Source organism: Heloderma suspectum, chromosome 2, assembly GCF_057233095.1.
Source record: "Heloderma suspectum isolate Gila_16-S chromosome 2, 16-S_ref, whole genome shotgun sequence".
NCBI classification, from domain to species: Eukaryota; Metazoa; Chordata; class Lepidosauria; order Squamata; family Helodermatidae; genus Heloderma; species Heloderma suspectum.
In genome coordinates this window covers 29,404,047-29,426,418 of record NC_139459.1, presented here as the reverse complement: position 1 = coordinate 29,426,418, position 22,372 = coordinate 29,404,047, and the positions used below count along the sequence as shown (strand labels likewise).

The window sequence follows — 22,372 nt, the reverse complement described above, 5'->3', positions numbered from 1 at the left end:
ACATTTCTCAGCATTCTATTTTCTCCTTTCTGGAAGTTAGAGTATGAGGAAGTGTAATGCTTCCCACTACCTTCCCCTTGATTTTACTACCTCTAAGCAGCATCGGAATGGTACGTAAGGCTGAAATAGTTGGGAGTCAGACCCACTGAACTTGGTAGAATTTATTTCCAATTAAACATACAAAGGAGCCATTCAGACAACACACTAGCCCTCACTCAGTGGTTGAGTGTGGCTTGGTGTTGATCTGTGGGTTGTTTGTTGAACTGTGGGTTAGCATGGTGTCTGAACATCTGCAGAATGGCTTCTTAACCATGCAGTGTTAACTCTGTTCCACCAGTACAACCTTGGTTATTGCCCTATCGTCCTGTGGTGGGCCACAAGTTGTACGGGCCTGTTATAAACTTATAACTAAGACAACAGGCTAACCCACAGTTCAACAACAACCCACATTCACCACACTCAACCACTGAGTGTGGGTTAGCATGTTGTCTAAACAGCCCTAAAGAATCAGTCTGTAAGCTGTGCATTATTTGAAATGAAAATCTCAATGCAAATATTTTTAGGTTATAGAATTCCTAAAACCAAATCTTCTGGCCAGTTTACACTAGGGTTTTTTAATTGGTACTATAGTGTCTCACTCACTTGCATGGCACACAACACATTCAGATGCAATTTCTTCCTCAATATCGGGGGGGGGGGATGTCTCCACAAGTGATATACTGTGAGTTTGCTGTGTCTTGGAGATTGTTCAGGGCACATGATATTGTGGCCATCTTGCAGTCATCCTGGAGTTTTGGGCTGAAAAACCACTTTTTCTGAGACTACTTTCAGTCCAATTGTTTTCCTTAATTTGGCTTGTCTGAACTTCTGTTGCGGTGTGCACCAACTCTCTTCATTTACTCTGGCATGATAGCCCTGCCCAGGGGTGTGCCTTTGCCCTGGCCATGACCTCACTGAAGTTTCCCCAAGTCATTGGTGTTTCCCCAGTATTTCCTCCGCCTGTGTTTCCCCGATGTTTCTGCCATTTAAGTGAGATCGGGTTCCCAAGGTAGTTACTGGGAACCTATAATTGTGCATTTAAAAGATATCCCTATTGCACTATAGTGAAATAATACATTTGTGTAGCAATACCAATACCCCCTATAGCACTATTTTGCACTATCACAAAATAGCACATTTGAACAGGAGTAGCTATACCCCTATAGCACTATAGCACTGTCACGAAATAGTGCTATCGTGAAATAGCACATTTGTACAGGAGTGCCTACACCTGCTATTGCACTACTGAAGTTTTAGAGGGATGGTAATATTGAAAAAAGGGTGGAATCAGGCATAGTTTGGGGAGGCAGGCGCTAACCCACACTGGCATGAGAAAGCAGAAAGGGCACAACAAGGCAAGAGTGGAGGGAGGGAACAGACTATCTAAGTGCTGATGTGGATGAGACTCCACCCGGTAGCCACCCAAACAATTCACGGTAGACTGCCATGTGACCTGCCGAGAGCCCCAGGCTAGCTTTGGGATAATCCAGGCTTTCAAGCCTTGTGTGTCCCCAAACGGAGCAGATTCGACTCCAGTAAAAAAAATAGCAAAGTGATAGGGATGGCAGAGAATTCCGCTGTGGATTTCAGTGAGGCCGAATGCACTGTCATTCGGCCCCCCAAAACCCATGGCGGAACGGCCTCCCACCCCCCGCCCCCCCGCGGATTCCCCCCTGGGACGAAGCTTACCTGGGGCGGATGTTGCGGCAGCGGCGGCGGCTGGTCTTTTGACCGGCTGCCGCAGCCACCATTTGCATCTGCTCTTTGCCATGATAGGCTATGTAAGTATTTACTTAGCCTATCACAGCAAGCAAAAACAACAACAGCATATGCAAATGGCGGCGGCTATGGCGGCCGCCATTTGCATTCCCTATTTTTCGCTGTTTTAGCCTATGTAAATATTTACGTAAGCTATTACAGTGAAAAAAATGGGGAACGCAAATAGCGTATTGGCGCTATTTGTGTTCCTTTTTTTCGCCGTAATAGCTTATGTAAATATTTACGTAGGCTAAAATGGCGGGGGGGAGGGGACGCAAATGGCACCCACTACGCTATTTGCGTTCCCTTTTTTTCCCCGCTGTAATAGCCTACGTAAATATTTACGTAGGATAAAATGGCGAAAAATAGGGAACGCAAATGGTGGCCGCCATAGCCGCCGCCATTTGCGTACGCTGTTTTTTTGTTGTTGTTTTTTGGCCTGCCGTGGCCCGTGATAGGCTACGTAAATACTTACGTAGCCTATCATGGCAGCCTGGCTGGACGCAAATGGCAGCCACTACGGCGGCCGCCATTTGCGTCCACAGCAGCCTGTCCGCGGCCAGAACTCCGGCTGCAGATGGCCCTGGCCGGCTGCTCCGCGGAGCCGCCACAGAGCGGAGCCGGCCGGGCAGGATTCTGGGGGGGAGGACCAGAGCGCCTCCCCCCCACCGCGAATCACATCCGCGAAAAGGTAAGTGACTTTCGTACATCCCTACAAAGTGGAGAGCGAACGAAATCCATCGCTATGAAGATCCCCACCCCAAGGGGTTTTTGTTTTTTTCCAGACCACTTCTATTATGAGTTTTTTCTATGACTGTGGTTTCTCTGTGCTACTGGATTATGTGTGTTGTAATCTAGCTGTATTCTAACTTTTACAGTTTTGCAACATTTTCCCCCACCTTCACCATTGATCTCAGGCAGGGGGAAGGAACTTGTGGGCAGGAAAACCATGGTGCCCTCCATGTCCTCCGCTTTGACAATGGGGTGTGATTGATCAGCCATTTTTGAGGGGAGGCTAATTTTCAGTACTCACCTACACAGCTGCACAGTTCTGAATAAACATACAATCTTTTTATTTTAAAACATGCATTCCTGTGCAGCTGTGCAGCTGTGCATGTATTTACTGCATGTTAAGAAAGAACATTTTGTTGTTCTATCCAAGGTTGGCGAGAGAACCTGCTGCACCAGCACCCATCGACTGCTTGCTGAGCCGCTGGAGTGAATGGAGTCCATGTAATTCCTGCACAAAAGAAAGAGTGAGTCATGAGCATGTGACTTATCTTCTAGTTAGGGGTATTTATACATAAGATTTGATACATTTGTGAAAGATAGGCTTATGAATTGTGATTACCCTCAAGAGCTAAAATTGCGGTCTCCCTGTTCAGAACCATTGATAGGCTGCTGTCCAAGAATCATAAAATGTTAGAGTTGGAAGATCTCTGGACTAGATGCCCTGGAGATCATCTAGTCCAACCCCCTGCTCAGCGCAAGAGCCTGCAACTAAACCATCCCTGACAGATTAACAGTGGTGTAGTGGAGCCAGGGCTCACAGGGACGCAGAGCTAATACTTTTTGATTAGCAGGGACACTGAAGTCACCTGCTGCCACCACCCCTCTCAGACCTCCCTGTTCCCTCTGAGCTTAACTACAATTCTCACAGCAGCTGGGGGCAACAATATATACTGTGAAGTATTTGGGGGTGGGGTGGTTTTGAATGGGCAGTTAAGACCCACTAGCTTTACAAAAGACCTGCTCCTGGTAGAGATGAAAATGGTTAGATCAACACAGCTGCCTGAATTTTTGGTCTCTCTTTGTGGGCATGGCTATGGGGACTGTCATGATGAATGCCTGCACTTGAGAACTTTACCACTACACCACTGCAGATGGACATCCAGCCACTGCTTAAATACCTCCAGCGAAGGAGGGCCCACTACCTCCTGAGGCAAACTGTCACACAGCTTTTACTGTTGGGACTTTTTCCTGGCCTACGTCTGCTCCCATTCTTGCCAACCAGCTTCCCAGACTCACAACAAGATGCCAAGGGAAGGGAGAAGGCCTTCAGGTGCTTGCCCTCCCCCAGAAGGCAAGACTTGCAGGAGAACCTGGTTTTTCCTTAACCCTCACAATTGCCAACTCCCAACCTCAGCATTGCGAGGGAATCCACTTAGCTGAGTGGGGGGACCGGATAGGAGGAGGTGGCAAATGGTTGCGTAATGGGAAAGGCAGGATAGATGGGATCTTACTAAGCCCTACCTGAAGCCATCCCTGTTTGAAATCTCCACATAAAAACCAGTTGCATAAATTGGCCTTAAATTATCACTGTCTCTGGGTCTAGATGAATCAGCCTAGAAGCCCTGGGTGACAATGTAACACATTCAGCAAGTTTCAGCCATCTTATTTCTTAGACCAGGGTCCCTAACCTTTTTGGGCCTGTGGGCACATCGGGGAATTTGAGAAACTGCTTTGGGCGCCATGCCACCACAAAATGGCTCCCATGGAGGATATGGCTAGTCATATAATGGCTGCTGTGTGGGTCTGGCTAGTCATAAGAGTGGGGGTGGGGAGAAATAATGAGGCTAGAGGCTGGGAGGGAGTGGAAAATAGCAAGGCAAAGGGGTGAGAGGGAGAGAAATAGTGAGGTTAGGGGCTAGGAAAGGAGAGAAAGAAGAAGGCTAGAGGCGGGGAAGGAAAAGAAATAGCAAGGAAATGGTTGGGGGAGAGAAATAGGGAGCTAGAGGCTGGGAGTGGGAAAAAAGAGAGAGAGAGAGCAAAGGGGAAAGGTCTATGGAGATAGAAGAAGATTGGGCAGGCCAGGAAGCAGCTCGTTCCTTCTCTTCCTGTCTGCTGAACACCTGAACAGCGACAGGTTCAGGAACAGGAAAAAGAACCTGATGCCCTAACGTTTTTCAAGTTTTAATTAAAAATAATTTTTGAAGGGGTCAGGGAGAGCTTCTCAGGTGCTATTGGAGGTGCCTGTGGGCACCACATTGGGGACCCCTGTCTTGGAAGATGCCTGCCCAACCTGGGACCTGCCAAGCCAAACACAGCTCTCCAGCTGGTTTTCCTGCCTGCCTGGTACTGCAAAACCAGGGCGATTGTCAAGCAAATAGCTGGCCACAATATTTGGTTAATGGCTGCCTTCATCACAGGCCAGAGAAGGAACTGTATGTCAGTGTCAGAACACAGGCTGTGCATGCAGAAGGCCTAGACTCAATTTATTTAAGAAAATCAGGTCGTCGGTGATGTGAAATGCCATCTTCCTGAGACCCAGAGAGCCGCTGCTGCCGGTCAGACTAGACAAGGCTGGGTAGATGGGCAAATGTTCAGTCCTGGTGTAAGGCAGCTTCCTACAGGCAACATCCCAGGCTGTGCTGGTGGAACACAGTTCCAGGGAGCTAACTTACCCTTCTCCCAGAAGCCCGTAGAGCCCATTACCCCCAGTGCTACATAAGAGTGTAGGAGAACACTCCTGAATGGGATAGGCTGTGATGGGATGAAGGGCAGGACACCAAAACTGGTGTGGAGGCACCTTCCATGAGCAGGATCTCTCTGCCCATGGAAGGTGCCTCTGCTCAGTTTTCAGGATCTCCCCTTCCCTCTCAGCTCCCCATGCCATAGCCCAGCCCACTCAGAAGGGTCCTCCAGGCCTCTGCATAGCATTTGAGGAGGCCTCTAGGTGCTGCCGGGTGAAAGAGGGGGAGGAGAGGTTAGCTTCATGGAACTCCATTCCACCAACACAACCTTGGTTATTGCCCTGTTGTCCTATGGTGGGCCACAAGTCGTATAGGCCTGTTATAAATGTATTAGTAAGAAATATATTCTGAATTGTATTTCTTGGATTATGCAGACCTCTGGCAATACTACAGCCTTCCAGTTTCTGCTCTGTATTGTGACCCATCAAAAGAACATAGGATGAGCCATGCTGGATTGGGCCAAAGGCCTTCTGTTCACACAGCAGCCAAAAGATGCCTGTGGGAAGCCCACAAACAGGACATGAGTGCAATACATAGCACGCTCCTTCTCTTGTTCCCCAGCAACTGGTACTGAGAGGCATGCTGCCTCTGTTGCTGGAGTTAATATATATCCCCATCATGACTAACAGCTATTGATAGCCTTAGTCTCCATGATTGGTGATGGACAAACTCCACTTGACTTGATTCAGAACTGGCTCAGTAATGTTAAACTTTCTCAGCAAAAGTTCGGGGTGGTGGTGGCAGGGACACCTCTGTTTTTGTAGGCCCACCAGGTAAAGTTGAACATTGGTGGTATTACTAAGCACCCTCAGATTAAGGGACAAACAAAACCGTTGGGTGTTGAGAATTTGGTGTTCAGAATTGGGTGCTATGAGTTAGTCTCTATGATGGATGAGACTGTTTCAGCCCTTATATTCTATTCCTGTAATTCAGATAATTATTTAGTTATTTATAAATAATTATGTATTATTAAATAATTATGTATTATTTATATTAAATTAAATGAATAATTATTTACAATGAATTTAGAAATTATAAAATTATATAATTATATAAATATAAAACTTATATAACATTATATAAATTTATATAATATATATATATATATAACTCTGTAAAATCTATAAAATATTATATACTTTATATAAAATAAAAATATTTTTATTGCTATTTATTTTATAATTTCTGTTATACAAAATTATAAATTATTGTAAAAAATGAATTAATATAATTTTAATTAATTAATTAATTATTCACTGCAGACTCCGCTTGGAGTGCTAAATGAAGGAAATGGTAGGATCCACATACAACAGTGCCACCTTCCCCAAGCAGGGGCCCTCCAGATGCTTTGGATTTCAACCCCATAATCCCTACACTGCATGGTCAATGCTCAGGAATGCTGAGAACTGTCTAGGGATGTACGAATCCCTTACGTCCAAGTCCGGTGCGGGGGGTCCGCGGGGGGGAGGCGATCTGTCCCTCCCCCCTGGAATCTGACCAGGCCAGTTCTGCTCCGTGGCAATCCTGCAGAGCTGGCCGCCGGCTCCACTTCGCTGGCAATATAGCCGGCTCCCATTGCTGTGCCGTATCACTGGGGTAGGGTAAGTGAGTCTCTGGACACAAATGGCATAGTGGCGCCATTTGTGGCCGTAAAGCTGGTAGATTACGGCTGCATTTAGGCTAATCTATCAGCTTTATGGCCGCATTTGTCGTCCACTACACCATTTGCGTCCCTGTTCACGCGATAAGCTTCACAAATATTTGCATAGCCTATCGTGGGGAAAAACAGGGACACAAATGGCGTAGTGGACGCCATTTGCGGCCATAAAGCTGGTAGATTAGGCCTCATTGGCGTCCGTGGCAGAATTCTCTCCCATCCCTAGAGCTGTCATTCGAAACGGCACCAGGCTGGGGAAGGCTGCAGTAGTAGTGTGGTTGTTAAGAACACAGAGTGCCACCAAGTGGCACATTGCAGTATAGTTTAAGAAGGCTTCTTTCTACTTAGGGTGCTTCCAGACAGAGGGCTGCTAGCACTACCAGTCAGAAGCCATTGTGTAGTTATTCCATCTTTTCTTCTTAAACGGCTTTTATTGCAGTAAGAAAAAAGATGGAAGAAATGGTGGGGAAATATGGCAGAGTTACAAAGGACGAGACCTAGCTCAGTGGAAGAGAACAGGCTTTGCACGCAGAAGGTTCCCCGATGTCTCCAAGTAGGGCTGGAAAAACTTCTGCCTGAACCTCTGGAGAGTAGGGGTGGACAAAAGTCACTTACCTTTTCTCGCAGCTTGTTCGCGGTGGGGGGGAGCACTTCGTTGCTCCCCCCGCGAAGTTCAGGCCGGGGGGGGAGGCTAACCGCCTCGCCCGGCCGAAATTCAGGCCGGGAAGGAAGCGCCTCGCCTCGCCCGGCCGCGAACGCGGAAGTAAAAAAAAAAAACGCCCCCTGATAGGCTACGTGACGATTCACGTAGCCTATCACGGCTAGATCTGCAAAGTCAGCCGTGATAGGCTACGTGAATCGTCACGTAGCCTATCACGGGTGACTTAAAAAAAAAAAAAAGCGCATACGCGAATGGCGGCCCCCATAGGGAGCCGCCATTTGCGTTCCTTATTTAGTTGCTGTAGTCTACGTAAATGTTTACGTAGACTACGGCGAAAATAAGGGCAACGCAAATAGCGTTGCCCTTATTTTCGCCGTAGTCTACGTAAACATTTACGTAGACTACAGCGACCAAATAAGGAACGGGAATGGCGGCTCCCTATGGGGGCCGCCATTATCCGTACATACTTTTTTTTTTTTTTAAGTCACCTGTGATAGGCTACGTGACGATTCACGTAGCCTATCACGGGTGACTTTGCAAATCTAGCCGTGATAGGCTACGTGAATCGTCACGTAGCCTATCAGGGGACTTTTTTTTTTTTTCTTTTATTGCAATGGCGGGGGCGGCAGCCGGTCGAAAGACCGGCTGCCGCTCCCGCCCCGCTCGAACACCCGACGAACCTCCAGCCGGTCCCGCCGCCGGGAGGGACATTCAGGGAAGGTAAGTCCCGTCCCGGGGGGGGGCGGGGGGCGGGGGGGCGGAGGATTTCTCCCCGAAACTTGTTCGGGGGGCCAAACACGTTGGCGCTCGGCCCCCCGAAGTTTCAGGGAAAAATTCTCCGCCATCCCTACTGGAGAGCCTCTGCCAAATAGTGCTGACAATACTGGGCTTAGGTGGACCAATGGTCGGACTCTGTATAAGGCAGCTTCGTATGACAACAAATTATGGGAAAGGTGATGCGGCAATAAAAGCCTTGCCTGGAAGCACCCAGCATCTACAAATGGTTTAATGAGGTACACATTTTAAATGACACCCTCTCCCCATTTGAAATAATATGTTATATGAAACGATTGAATAAAAGAGCATGAGAACAGTAAGAAATGCTGTTTGTGACTTACTGGGAATTTGAAAGATAAATTAGGAATACACCCATTCAGATAAGCAAACCTACAATAAATGTCATTAGACAGAAGTACCCACAGGTACCCCTATGTGTTAAGCATTCTAGGTGACAGTTGGATCAGAGCTTTTCCCTTACTCTGGCCATGTAGGCCCAGCCCCAAATAGTGAACCTTCAGATCTCCAGGCAATCATGATTTGCTTACCTGCCTCAATCCACAAAATGACTGGCAAACATGGATGGGGGGGTGGGCAGAATAAGTGCAGTAGCATCAGTGGAATGACCAAGTGCCAGGATGGGCCCTACCATGCTGTAGGGTGAAGTGGCCTGCTACAGACAGCAGCGTGAAGGGCAGGGTGGGGGAGAGAGATGCAGGCAGGAATTGGCATCAGAACGCTGTAGCAAGACGTTTTAGGCTGCAATCCTATGCATATTTACTCAAACGTAAGTCTCATTGAACTCAGTGGGGCTGACTTCTGAGTAGGTGTGTATAGGATTGCACTTTCCTGCGTTTCAATTCTGCATTTCAATGTGTTAATTGGCCTACGACTGTGTTATCGCCCAACAACATCTTGTGAATGGCAACTGTTAAGGTAATTATCACTGTACCTTTTTTGCCTTTCAATTCCCTCTGACAACGCGGTTTACATTTCCCCACCCCACCCCCCTGCACGTGTATACAGATTGCCCAATTTGAGGTTGAGCCTTCATGCATCTGATGAAGTGGACAGTGTCCACAGAAGCTTACGCAATAATAATGTTAGTCTTTAAGGTGCCACAAGACACTTCCTTGTTTTCAGGGGAGGCTGGTGGCTCTGATGTCAGTGGGGTGGTGAATCTCTTCAGGTTTCTGTCAGAACCAGTCAGAACTCTAAAGGAGCTATTCAAGGTGCAGAATATTCAAGGTGCAATATTCAAGGAGCTGTTCAAGGTGCAGAGCACCCTGGATAGCTCCTTTAGAGTTCTGGCTGGTTCTGACGGAAACCCGGAGCAGATTCACTGCCTCTCTGACATCGGAGCCATCAGCCTCCACCAGCTGTTTTCACTATTAAAGTGTTGGCCCTAGCTTAGTGAGGTGGACTCCACCTGACCTCTGCTTCATGCAGTTGGTTGGTATTCAACTATGAAAACAAATCATAGTTGAAAACTCAGCTTACAAAATAATGGACTCCCTCACCCATTGTGGAAACACAACAAGTTTGCATCCCTGTTATTTTGCACATTATTTTTCACAGCTGCTTTACGCACGCACGCACACACCACCCCATTCTAGAGTATCTGTCATTGTTCTTATATCTTTCCAAAAGTATCGCTCAAGGAGTGTCGTGAGGTATGGACAGTTTGGAGGGAAGCCATGCCTGGAATCTCTGGGAGACAGACAGAGCTGTGTACCAGACACCACTTGCCCTGAAGAGGAAGTTGATTGTGGCAATGACTTCATGTGTGAGAATGGTAGGCACTACAATTCTTGCAGTCTTCTTTGTCATCGTTGTTTCACCTCAACACAATGGAAGCTAAAGTAATACTTTAGGTGCCACCACTGTCAACAGTGAGCCCGTCTTCTACACATAACCCCCATATAAACTTGTCCATGTATTCAGTGCTGAACCCAGATACTGGGGTGCCTTTGCTCCCCCGCCACTCGCTCCTACCTGCTATCACCCATTTTCTCTCCCTCTGGGCATACTGCCACCCAGAAGGAGAGGCCAGCCAAGCAAACAGGCATCTTCTCTTCACTCCGGTCTCGCACTCACTTGCTGAACATCTCCCTCTGGGTCAGACGGAGAGAATAGGCAGCAATACTGCAGTTAGGTAGTTTCAGGCTCTAGATTTAATGGCGCACTGCCCACCTCTCTTTAGATGGTAATATGTATTACTTCACTTATTTAAAAATGTGGTATGTCAGTCCTGCTGTGCTCTCTCCGCCCCCGCCCCGCCCCCCGGCAACTCATTCTGGTGAATGGGACCCTGGACTTCATTCCCAGTGTCCTGAATTGATGGCACTCTTGACAGGCAGCAATGGAAAGAAGAGGAGCAGCAGTGCCAAGAGCAATGGGCCCTCTATTGAGGCAGGGCCTGCCCTATCATTAGGCAGAATGAGGCAGCAGATGCTAGGAGGCAGCAGTGGTCATCTCCCAGCCATTCTATTCTCTTAGGAAGAAAAAGCTGGGTGTGTGCCTCACAGCCTGTCCTACGCCCCCTGCACTAAACTGCTTCCCTCAGGTATGATGAAGGACTCCATCCTGTTGCCAGTGTTGAAGTGAGGTTCAAGTGCCAGTCCAGTTGGTTTCTATACCTGGAATGGAAGGGGACGCCATCTTGTCCTTTGCCTCAGGCAGCAAAATACCTTGGGCCGGTTCTGTACTGAGGTGTGGACCTTGGCAAATGCTGAAAGATGTACTGAGATCACCTGCTGAAGCCCTGCTCCTGATGCCCCCAACCTTCAGAGATTATAGGAGTGGCTGCTAGAGAGAGGGCCTTCTTTGCGATGACACCCTACTAATCTTTAGGTGTCAGGTGAAAGCTGTTCCATTTGCCTCTTGGCCAGATATGATTATATTTAAATGAGCCTTGTCAGAACCCATTTAAAAATGGAAAGATAAAAGCAGATTTCCATTTCCTCTGTGGCAAAAATTCTGGGGGGAAAAACAGCGAGGTTTGGCTCAACTAAAAGAGCAAGAGGATGTATATCATTCAGTCTCCTGTTCCCACTATCTTCTCCCAAGCAAATGAACTCTGGAAACCAAGCAGGTGTTCTAATGTTCTTGGCAGTCTGTGATCTTGTTTGTAATGCTTTAATTTATAAAGACTACCAAATGGCCCAAACTAGAAATCTTCTGTTCTGTTATTTGTTCTGCCCTTAGGACAATGTATAAAGATAAGGTTGACGTGTAATACAGAAGATGACTGTGGTGACGTTACGGATGAAGATAACTGTGAAGGCATGCGCCCTGCTCCTTGTCGTGATCGTATCCTCGATGTATCAGAGGTTGGAAGAACAGCTGGCCGTGGGTAAGCTCTAGAAAGCCTACATGAAAAGTACATGAAATGCACCAGGTATTGTCTGATGAGCATTACATCATTGACTTGTGTATGACTTCTCTGACACTATATTCCTCACATTTTAAAAATGGGTGTAGGGAAATGACCCCCCCCCCCGGTCAAAAAACAAAGATGCACTTCTTTATAATAAGGGGCCACAGATTTGCTTCCTGTGATGTTCCTTAGACTTTTCTCTGGAGTATATGTATCTGTGCTCATCTCCAACATTTCCAGTGCGTTATGAATAAGCTACAAACCATATTGCTGATGATCAAATGATAGGTAATACATTTCCCCCCTTTCTGTTTCATAGAATTAAAAATGTGGAATATATACATAGCTTCCTCCTGCAGGGCTCCCTTGGTGTGTTTTTAATTCATTAATGGCATTTTGATACCAGCTTTCTCCCATGGAAAATGGAGCGGTATACATGGTTTGTATTAGCACATAATGATAAACCAGGCTTAGCCTGGCATTACTAACAGTGTGCCAGTGCACACAGCCAATTTGCGCTTCCTTTCTCACGATCAGGTAAAACTAACAAGGAAGCAATTGCTTATCATCATGACATCTGAACCCTGGATTCTAGTTTGTTACTTTCAAACAAGCCAGGATCATAAACAAGCAATAGCTTTGTTTGTTTTGAGCAACACATTAGGATCCTACATTTGAATGTCACAGTAAGCTGTCACTTCTTCATTCGTTTTACCTGCTCATGCAAAGGAGGGAGCACACTGCTTCTTTACAATAAGCCAGGAATCCTGGCTAATTGCCTGTTTGTGCTAACATGGCCATAGAGTCCCCAAATCATTTCCCAACCAGGCACTGATTAGGCCTGGACTTGCTTTGCTTCAGCAAGGTCACTATATCAAGCAAGTTGAGACAAATGACTGGGGACTTTGCAATCTAAGTTCTGATACAGATACAGTGCTGAGCTTGCCATAAAGCAGCATAAAGCAGTTCAATTGGGACATCAGCTCACAAAAGTGGCTCCCTTTTCCTGCCTCTGTGCCTCTCCTTCCTCTCATGTGACTTTATAAATAATGACCTCAAGTCCAGAACAGGTGTGTAGGTGAGTCATATTGATTTTTTAGTTTCTGATATGGACAGTTCTAATAAGGCCCATACTGCAAAAGCTGAAGGTCTCAGAACGCAGTCCTATGCACGTTTACTCAGAGAAATAAATAGCACTAATTTCTATAGGATTTATTCTCTATTAAGAACTCATAGGATTGCAGCCCCCTGACCAAGCAAAGCTGCAGCTCAGTCAGCGGGTAACCCAGTGACGAGTGTGGCTGCAATGTTTGAACAAGTGCTGTGCCAAAAATTTCCCCCATATTTTTTTCAGCCACTCTGATTCAATATGATAGAAAAGAAAATGCTTTTGAAAAGAAATTCAAAGGAGGAGAAATTTCAGAGAAATTCTCATGGGCTGGGTTTGGGGTTCTTGTGCTACCTTACTTATGAGGTGGCTGAGGAGCATCCTGCGTGAGCATCCTGTCTGTCATTGTACAGTCATCTGTGTGGCAGCCTGCAGCCTCCTCAGCTTCCCACACTTCAGTTAAAGCCATTGTGAGGAAGACACCATGAGGTTATTCCTCCCATAGGGCTTTTTCTGTCCAGGAAGTGCAGGTGGCCTGGGAGGCTGCAGAGCAATGGAAAGATGTGCAATAAAGAGAGAAAACACACCCAGCACCCTTGGCCGCCTCGCGGTGATTAGACAAGCTCAAAAAGACCACCCAAAAGAAATTCAAAATTCTGCCTCAAAAAAGCAGAAGCCTCAACACAGTTGATGCTGTTGCCACCTGCAGGAGCAGTGCAATAAACCAAAAACCCTTAGGAAGAAAGAAAGAATGTGTGCTACAACCCCTGCCAAGAATGAGCCCTATCTTGAGAAACTGTTGGAGAATTTCTCCTCCCCTGGAAAAATTCAGTGAAATTGTCCCCCTAATTTCTCTGCCCACAAGTAACAGAGGCCAAATAGAATTCTGAGATGCCATTTGTGCACAGCTCTAGTTTGAATTCAATTCACCAACTCAGAAACAATTACAATTGATAAACAACTTTTGTGTGTGTGTGTGTGTGTGTGTGTGTGTGAGAGAGAGAGAGAGAGAGAGAGAGAGAGAGAGAGAGAATTTTTTCAATCTATTACATCAGTTGGTGTAATGCATAACATTTATGGCTGATTACAAAGGGAACCAAGTCTGTAAGCAAGGGTCGTAGAGGCAAATTTAGTAAATGAATTTACAAATATCTGACACCCATAGGATTGCACCCTTATCGTGTCTTGTGGTTTTAAATTTTGTACACCGACTGGGGAGGCTTTACCTTCAAAGGTGGCTTATATAGTTTTAAAACAAGCAGACTTTTTAAGGAGTCTTTTCTTTTAAAATAAAATCAGTTCCATCCCAGGTGTGTGGATGGGGGGCGGTTTGCAGTAAGTCACCTTGCACCTAAGTGCCCTCTGCAACAGCTTTTTCTATTAGCCATCCCTCTATTAATGGAAGATATCATTATTGATAAACAACTGGAAACAATTGCAGCAGCCATTACTATTCATGTAATCCAGGTCTCGTGGATCAGATTCAGCCATGATTTTAGAAAGAAGCAGCAAGTGGTCAGCTATAGATGTTGATGTATACCAACAATGAACATGCCTATTTAAAATGCTGGGAGGTTGGAAATGGTGCAAAATGTGAAATAGCTCTACATGCATACTACTCCATGTTTATGTACGCTGGACATTCACTGTTTTATTTTTGTTGCTGCTTCCACTAATTAGGTCCTTTTTGAAAATGCATGATATTTGAATGGTGTGCTAGGGAAGCAGTTTTAAAGAAATGTGATAATGGAATATGCTCTTCTTTTTTCTTCTGTGGTATTCTCACAGTCTGAACATTCTAGGTATGGAGCCAAAGGAAAGCCCATTTTACAATGAGTTTTACAATGGACTCTGTGACAGAGTCCGTGATGGGAATAGTGGCATATACTATCGCAAGCCATGGAATGTTGCAGTGCTCAATTATGATGTAAGCCTTTGGGGGGTAAAATCTTTTGGACTAGGCCTAGCTACTGTAAATGCTTTAGGGCAGAACTCTGCATTGCAAAGAACACAGGGCTGCCACTGAAAACAGCAGCTCTGTAGTGCTTTTCTCCTCCATAATGCCTTGCCTAGTTCAACTTATCCTGCCTGCTAACTTTATTTATTTATTGCATTTCTATGCTGCCCAATAGCTAAAGCTCTCTGGGTAATTCAAAAAATAAAAATTAAATCCAAACAATATAAAAACACAATAAAACTTATTGGGAAAAAAACCCAAAATGTTTTAAAGCAGAATACAATCTAAGTAGAAACCAGCAGCAGTGTCTAAAAAGCACTGAGTTTTAAAAAACGGAATGCCTAAAAAGCTTGTGTGAATTTAAAAAAAGGCTTCACCTGGCACTGAAAGGATCACAATGTACCAGGTGACCCTCTCTGGGGAGAGCCGCCACTGAAAAGGCCTTCTCCTTAGTAGCCATCTGCCTCAGCTCATTTGGCAGGGTCATCTTGAGGAGGGCATCTGAAGATGAAGGGCTGAAAATGCAGAAGATTGAATTAATATTTTTGTGGGTGGGTTATGATGGTGGTTGTGGTCTTACCTTAAATATAAGATGGCAGAGGGTTTTTGAAATGTCTGTCTGTCTGTCTGTCTGTCTTTTAACAACAACAGACTGCCCAGACAGCTTCATCTCTTGGGCAGTATAGAAATGAAATAAATAAATAAAATAAAAGATGTCTTGCCACTGTTCCCTTGGCAGCCTGGCCACATTCCAGGAACAGAATGCCCCAAGGGAACAATGCTATGTCATGAAGCAGCACCATTCCCAGGGTCCTCTGGGGCCAATTTGGGGGCCAATGCTTCCCCCCCACACACACACAAGGGTGCCCCTGGGAATGACACTATGTCATGCCATAGTGTTTTCAAAATGAAAGGTGGGATACTAAATTCCTGAAATAAATAAATAAATGTTGTGAGTTTCAATATATGCTTTGGAAGCAAAAAAATATTCAAGTCCAGGATAGCAAAGATTAGGTGTCCCATGCTCTGGATCATTTTATTTGATACTTTGGAGCTTTAAAGTTTTAGATATTTTTATATAATGCTTGTAAATAAAGGAGAGAGGCTGTTTGTTTTAAATTTGCCTTTAATCTGTAAAGGTGGTATTTCGTATTGATATATCTGCTAGTGTATTTTTGATTTGGATGTTCTGTTTCTTTTACTTTTAAAAGGTGGTGACTTCTGGCTAATAAGCAAGATAATTTTAAGGAACTAATACAATAGGGATTTATTTTTGTTTGTTTTGAATCTGCTGTCCAACAATTTCATTGGTTGGCCCAGATTTCTAGTGTTCAGAGAGAGGATCCACTCTGTTGCATGTCTTTCAACCTACACAGAGCAATCCTAATGCCCAAGATCCATTGGCTGGATGGGGCAGAAGTGCCTCTCCATCAGCAGAAAGCAATTCCCCCTCTGGAGAGAGGCATGTCTGCAATGGCAGCCCCTGGTGTGGCCACAGAAATTTCCACAGGTGTAGATCTACTGCCAGTGGTATTTTGACAGATGGGAGGCCCCCAAATGGGCTGTTCTGGGGGCAGGTCAAAGACACCCTTGGATGTGATGGATCCATATCTCCTTTACTTCTCCTAGAGGCCCCAGGATCAGGCCCATCACCTACACCAGCAAGGAAATCAACTGGAGGAGGAAATATAAACAACAACAAGAGAGAGAGAGAGAGAGAACCACCAGCAATGAAAAACATCAGTCCACCTCCCAATCTACCCCTCACACTCATTACAGTTTGAATGTAACTTGTTACAGTTTGGATATAATGAGAAGCCACCACAGGGGAATCCCCCCCCCCTCGCAGGGCTTCTTGTCATGGTGTCCATTTTGAATATTCAAGCCATGGCGGTGGTGCACTGTAGCTTGCTGTTATGTGCGAACCCAGCAACAGTGAGTTGTTAGGGCAGTTGAAAAGCTGCCCAGAATCGATGGGCCGTTTTAGGGTTGCAGGTGGCTTGTCAATCACCCCAACAACCCATCCTCTATGGGTTTGCGCATAATGGAAAGCTACCCCCACTGCAGCTCGAATATTCAAAATGACCACCATGACAAGAAGTCCTGCAGGGAAATTCACCCATGGTGGCTTCTCATTATGTGCGAACCAGGTCAAAGCCTGCTCTGGCCAGTGTGAGCCAACATGGCTTTGGATTTGGCAGATGATCCACCATTTCACTCTCCACCCCAACCCTGTTAGGACTGCTGTGACAATCCATAAATTAATAATTTTATCTGCAATCATTTTTAGGCTGCCTTTAGGAGAGAACCCTCTCAAGGCAGCATACAAGATAGAAAACATACAAAAGTGTACAAATAGGTGTCAGGTATGGATCATCCTTTCCCTTCACAATCAGTACCAGAACAGACAAAGCTTCAGGCTACAAAATGACTTTATTTTGTTAGAGCCTAGTCTCTCTACAAATGCAGAGTCAAGGAAAACTGTCAAACTGCCCCAGGCTCTCTGATCAACAGGCTCTAAGCAGAGGAGACGAACCAGACGGAGAGAAAGTTGCCGGCCATTTGGGGCATGAACCTCCTGGCCAAGCTAGCTTCACCATGATGCCCTTCCCTTAGGGTGGCTCCCTCCTATGTTGGCTTCCAAAAGTGGCTATCCTGGTGGATCATCTGAGTCCTGCCCTTAACTTTTCCCGCTTTGCTTTGCATCGTGCCCTAGCATCTTTCAAGTCATGCCCCTCTTCCTCCTCCTCAGTGGGAACTTGTGATCTTATGGTGGAGGGAGGGGGCAAAGACTCAGTCTGGGCCATCTGTTGGTCAAGGTCTTGGGAGGCTCTTCCAGCGGTTTGGTTCACTAGGGAGGGTCTTTCCCCCAGCCTCTGATCTAGCTGCTGCTCCAACTGTGATTCAGAATCGGAGCTGTCAGACATCTCAAGGTGCTTAGACCGATCCCTGACATCAGGCAATAAATAAATATACTATAAACTACAATAAAGCACTATAAAAGCAGACTGCACCAATAAAACCTGCAGTCCACAGATTAGGGAAAGGCAAACAAAAATAGGTGGGTCTTCAGAGCATTCCTGAAGACCTGCAAAGAAGGGGCCTGATGAACGCCTCATGGAAGCCAATTCCAGAGTAGTGGGCCACCACTGAAAAGGCCCTCTCTCTTGTCCGCTGCTGAGGGGGATTAGGCTGGTGAAAGCAAGTGAGAAGGGCCTCTGTTGATGACCTCAAAGTGCCAGCAGGCTGGTATGGGAGAAGGCGGTCCTTCAAATACCTTATTAAAACACCAATTTAATTATATTTTTCCCCTGCCAAGACAAAAGGAGACAAAAGATTCACAAGCGAGTACTATGAGGACGAGGTGACGTCACTGACACATATGTTCAGTGGCAAAGAACAGTCTTTTAAGACAAGCTTCTCTCTAAAACTGACTCCTACTGAGAAAAAGGATGCAGCCGCGCCGCCTCCTGGGACAGAAGATGCAGCCGTGCCGCCTCCTGGGACAGAAGATGCAGTCGCGCCGCCTCCTGGGACAGAAGATGCAGCCGCGCCGCTTTTGGGGACAGAAGATGTAGACGCGCTGCTTTGGGGGACAGAAGATGCATACGAACCACTTTTGGGGACAGGAGATGCAGATGCGCAGCCTTCTGGGACAGGAGATGCAGCCGCACAGCCTTCTGAGACAGGAGATGCAGCCGCACAGCCTACTGAGAAAAAAGAAATAGCACATTTGAAAGTAGGCTTCGCAGCTAGCAGAAGTACCAATATAAGTAACTTCTTGAAAGAGTCCAAAGGAAAGGTAAGTTTATCAAATATATGGAGAGCTTTGCATGATTCCAGGGGATTTGATATTAGCCTGCCATTAGGAACAAAGATACACTAATACTGCCGTCTTCTGCACGCTTACCTGTAAATAAGGCCCACTGGACAAAGTGGGGCGTCCAAGTAATTATGCATAGGAACAATCTGTAATCCTGCAGGAGCAGCCAGTGACAATGGCGGTGAGAAGAGAGACTGAGGAAGGGCCCCCCTTGGGATTGCCACTGTTTTTTTAATACACAAGTACTCTGAGCCTTTCTTTCATAGCTGCAGGGGAGGCAAAGATTAACAGATGAAGTTTCCCCTCTCCAAGGCTCAGAGCCTCCAGTCATAAAAAGGAGTGACCCCAAGATGCATAAATTGTTGGCCTACCTCAGGAACTAAATGGAAACAAACATGTGAAATGATGTTCAGTTCCTTGCTGCCACCCCCACTAAAATGAACTGGAATGGAGTTGGGGGAGAACGCTGAAAGTGCAAGTTGGAAATAAGGAGCATGGCTGTGTCATTTGGATCTGCCTACGTGAATCTGCAGCTACGTTTCACTCAGTACTGGGTTATGCTGAATTAAGGATGTGCGAATCCCCCAACATCTGGTCTGGGGGGGGTCCATCATGGGGAAATCCGGCCCTCTTGGGGCTCAGCAGATTTCCCCAGAGCCCCTGGCACGTCCCCCGGATTTTGGCAGGTTTTTCTCTTTCTGTAAACAGGACAAGATACTCTAATTGCAGCTGCAATTGGCGTATCTTGCCCTGTTTACAAATAGGAAAACGCCAAAATCTAGGAGATGCGCCGGCAGGGAGAACCAGCCCACTGTGGACCCCGCAGGTCAGATTCTCAGGAATCCAACCGCATTTCGGTTATAGTGGATTTCTCCAGCATCCCTATGCTGAATCTTCCGCTCTATTGTATATACTAGTTTTACACAGAGTAAAAGCCAACATAAGTTCTACTTAGAGTAGATCAATTGAAATGAATGGGTTTTGGGTTTGTCATGACTAACCCAAGCCCCATTCATTTCAATGGGTCTACTCTAAGTAGGACTTAATTGGATTTTATCCATAGTGTTTTTGTTACTTATCATAGAAATGCTTAGTTATGCATCCAGCCGTGCATGTCTGCACTTGTTTGTGTGAATGTTCGCCAGTATCTTACACCACACATCTTCTAATGCAGGGGTGGGCAATTTGGAAGGAGAGTGTCTGGGGGCCACTTTATACTCCATAGTCACACACTCCGATGGGCTAGAGTTTCCTGCTGCTGCACCACCAAATTCAGCAGCAGAAAAAAATAAGCTATGGAGCCTTAGAAAGGGCACATTTAGCTTGAAAGCATGTTAAGTTTGAACTTTTTAAGGCGCTCTAGCAATTTGCTACCAATATGTGGCAGTAAACCACTGGGGGGGTTGTTGTTGCCACTGCCAAATTCAGCCGTGCAGCAGGGGCTGGAGAAGATGACAGGGAGGGGGACACACCCCTGCTCTAATGTCTATTTAGGACCGAGGCCAACTCCAGGGGTTTTTTTTGGGGGGGGGGGAGTCACAGAATAAGGTGAGCCTGGGAACAGTGGAAAGTTGCCAACCATTCAGATTTTCCACAGTGCCCTGGAGCAATGGTCCACCGAGAGCTCCAAGGCACTGTGGGAGATTTTAATAATGTGGATGGGTTCTCAGGCCCAGATGCTGTTGCCAGGTAAACTTGTGGCCCGGGGAATTTGTGGGAGGACCAAAACAGGCATTGGCATTAGCACCAGTGGGCTTTACATGGGCCCACAAAGGTGCTGAGTGTTGATACCAACCCTTGGTAGACCCCCAGCCTATGGCACTGTTGATTGAAACTGGACTGTTTTAGACAGGGTGACCAGATATAAATAATCCACCCACACCCTGTACTTTTAACAGTAGACGGGGGAATGTTTGTAGGTGTAGCTTTTGATGCAGGATGGTGATCACACTGGTATGCTATGCTGATCTAGCACTGTTTCCCCAAGGAACCCTCTGAATGTTAATTTTGACAAGGCACCAAACCCCTGGCAAACTAACTGCCCCTTTGCATAGTTCCCAAAATCCCTTTACAGTTCCCAAAATCCCTTCCTAGAAACATTGACCATTAAGGGCACAATCCTATGGCTGCTAGTCAGTTGCTCTAGTTCCTGAAGACCCAACCCCCTCCCCCTCCCAAGCCACCTCGTAGGCAGTGTGGGTCAGCCCCATACTCTGCGCTCATAAGAGCAGAATGGAGCGTCGAAAATGGGGCATTCCCAGGGGTGACCTGGGGTGGGGAAGTCGGAAATCCAGTACGACACATCCTATGTGTCATCCGGCCACCGCTTCCCACGCTCCGAGGTCCCGCAGCTAGACAGACGAAATTGGCTGTCTAGCTGCAAAAGCAGGGCTGGGGGATCGAGGAGGGGATCTGCTCCTCACCACTCCTCCCACCCTGCACTGGATAGGTGGTCACCCCTGGGGTCAGAGGCGACTATTGATCTTGATAGGATTGCTCCCTAAATTAGTTTACATTTGTAATATAGACAGACGTACAGCTCCTCCTATCAGGTAAGCAGTTGTCAGTGCAAGAAGTGGCAGAAGATCCAATCCTGTGTTTTCCCATTGGCAGAATGCCACAATATAAACGTCTTCATTCTTCATTGCAGAAACAAATATTTTTACATGTAAAAGCAAGCCTTGAGCTGGGATCATTCATCATGCGAAGACGTGATATCCGCCTGACTGACACATTCGTTGATGATTTAAAATATCTGCCCAGCACATACGAGAAGGGAGAGTACTTTACATTTCTGGAAACGCATGGAACACATTATGCACAGAAGGGAACAGTGGGAGGAAAATATGATCTAGTATACGTACTAGACCAAGAAACTATGTCAAGAGAAGGTATGGGCTCACAATGAAAGACTCTCTCTTAGGATTCTAGGTACCGGGATGGCAAGCAGTAACACTAGAGCCTGGCTATGACCCATGCAGGTTTGTTAGCAGTAACTAGAGCCTGGCTATGACCCATGTTAGTTTGGAAACAGTGTCCCTCAAAAAGCTTAACTTTGGCCTTAGCCAAGACACCCATTGCATCTTATGACTTTTATGTTGAGGGTGCTTTAAATTATATTGACTGCTTCCTTTATTCCATTTTTACCTGCCCTTCCTTCAAGGAACTCAGGCTGGCATACCTGTATTTATTTCCTAAGAGTTCCAGGTGGAGGTGCATTGTCCCCCGCACCATTTTATCCTCCCAACAACCCTGTGAGGTAGGTTAGGCAGAGAAACAGTGACTGGCTCAGCATCAGCCCATGAGCTCCATGGATGGATGGGAATTTGAACCTCCGTCTCCCTAGTCCTAATTTGCCTCTCTAGTCACTGCACCACACTGGCCCCCCTCTACATTAAGCCTTTGATGGAGGTTAGGCTTTCATCTATAACAGAGACACACAGCCTGCAGCCCACATGTAGCCTGTGACTGGAGGCTATGCAGCCTCCACCTACATTTCCCCACAGCTCACCTAAGCTCCGGGGAAAAGAGTCCCAGCAAGCAGTTGCAGAGAACAGTGATCCAGACTGGAGTCACTGGGCAGGAGGCTTTGTTCTTTCACCTTTAAGCAAAGAAACCCCACTATTATCTCCAAGCAATGATTTCAAGGTATGTAAAGTTTAAATATCCTGCTCTTTAGCATCATTGATCGGAGATAAGAATGGGGTTTCCCAGCCGAGAAGGCCCTCTCTCCACCACAA

General features: G+C 46.3%; 1 protein-coding gene across 1 annotated transcript in view; it reads left to right on the top strand.

Moving 5' to 3' along the window:
* C9 (complement C9) overlaps window positions 1-22,372 on the top strand; it is a 37,414-nt gene that overhangs the window by 149 nt on the left and 14,893 nt on the right. The window contains exons 2-7 of the mRNA XM_084833130.1: window positions 2,960-3,053; window positions 10,016-10,160; window positions 11,573-11,720; window positions 14,641-14,779; window positions 18,129-18,611; window positions 21,283-21,523. Of these exons, the coding sequence (XP_084689256.1) occupies window positions 2,960-3,053; window positions 10,016-10,160; window positions 11,573-11,720; window positions 14,641-14,779; window positions 18,129-18,611; window positions 21,283-21,523 (1,250 nt within the window). The remainder of the gene's footprint in view (window positions 1-2,959; window positions 3,054-10,015; window positions 10,161-11,572; window positions 11,721-14,640; window positions 14,780-18,128; window positions 18,612-21,282; window positions 21,524-22,372) is intronic.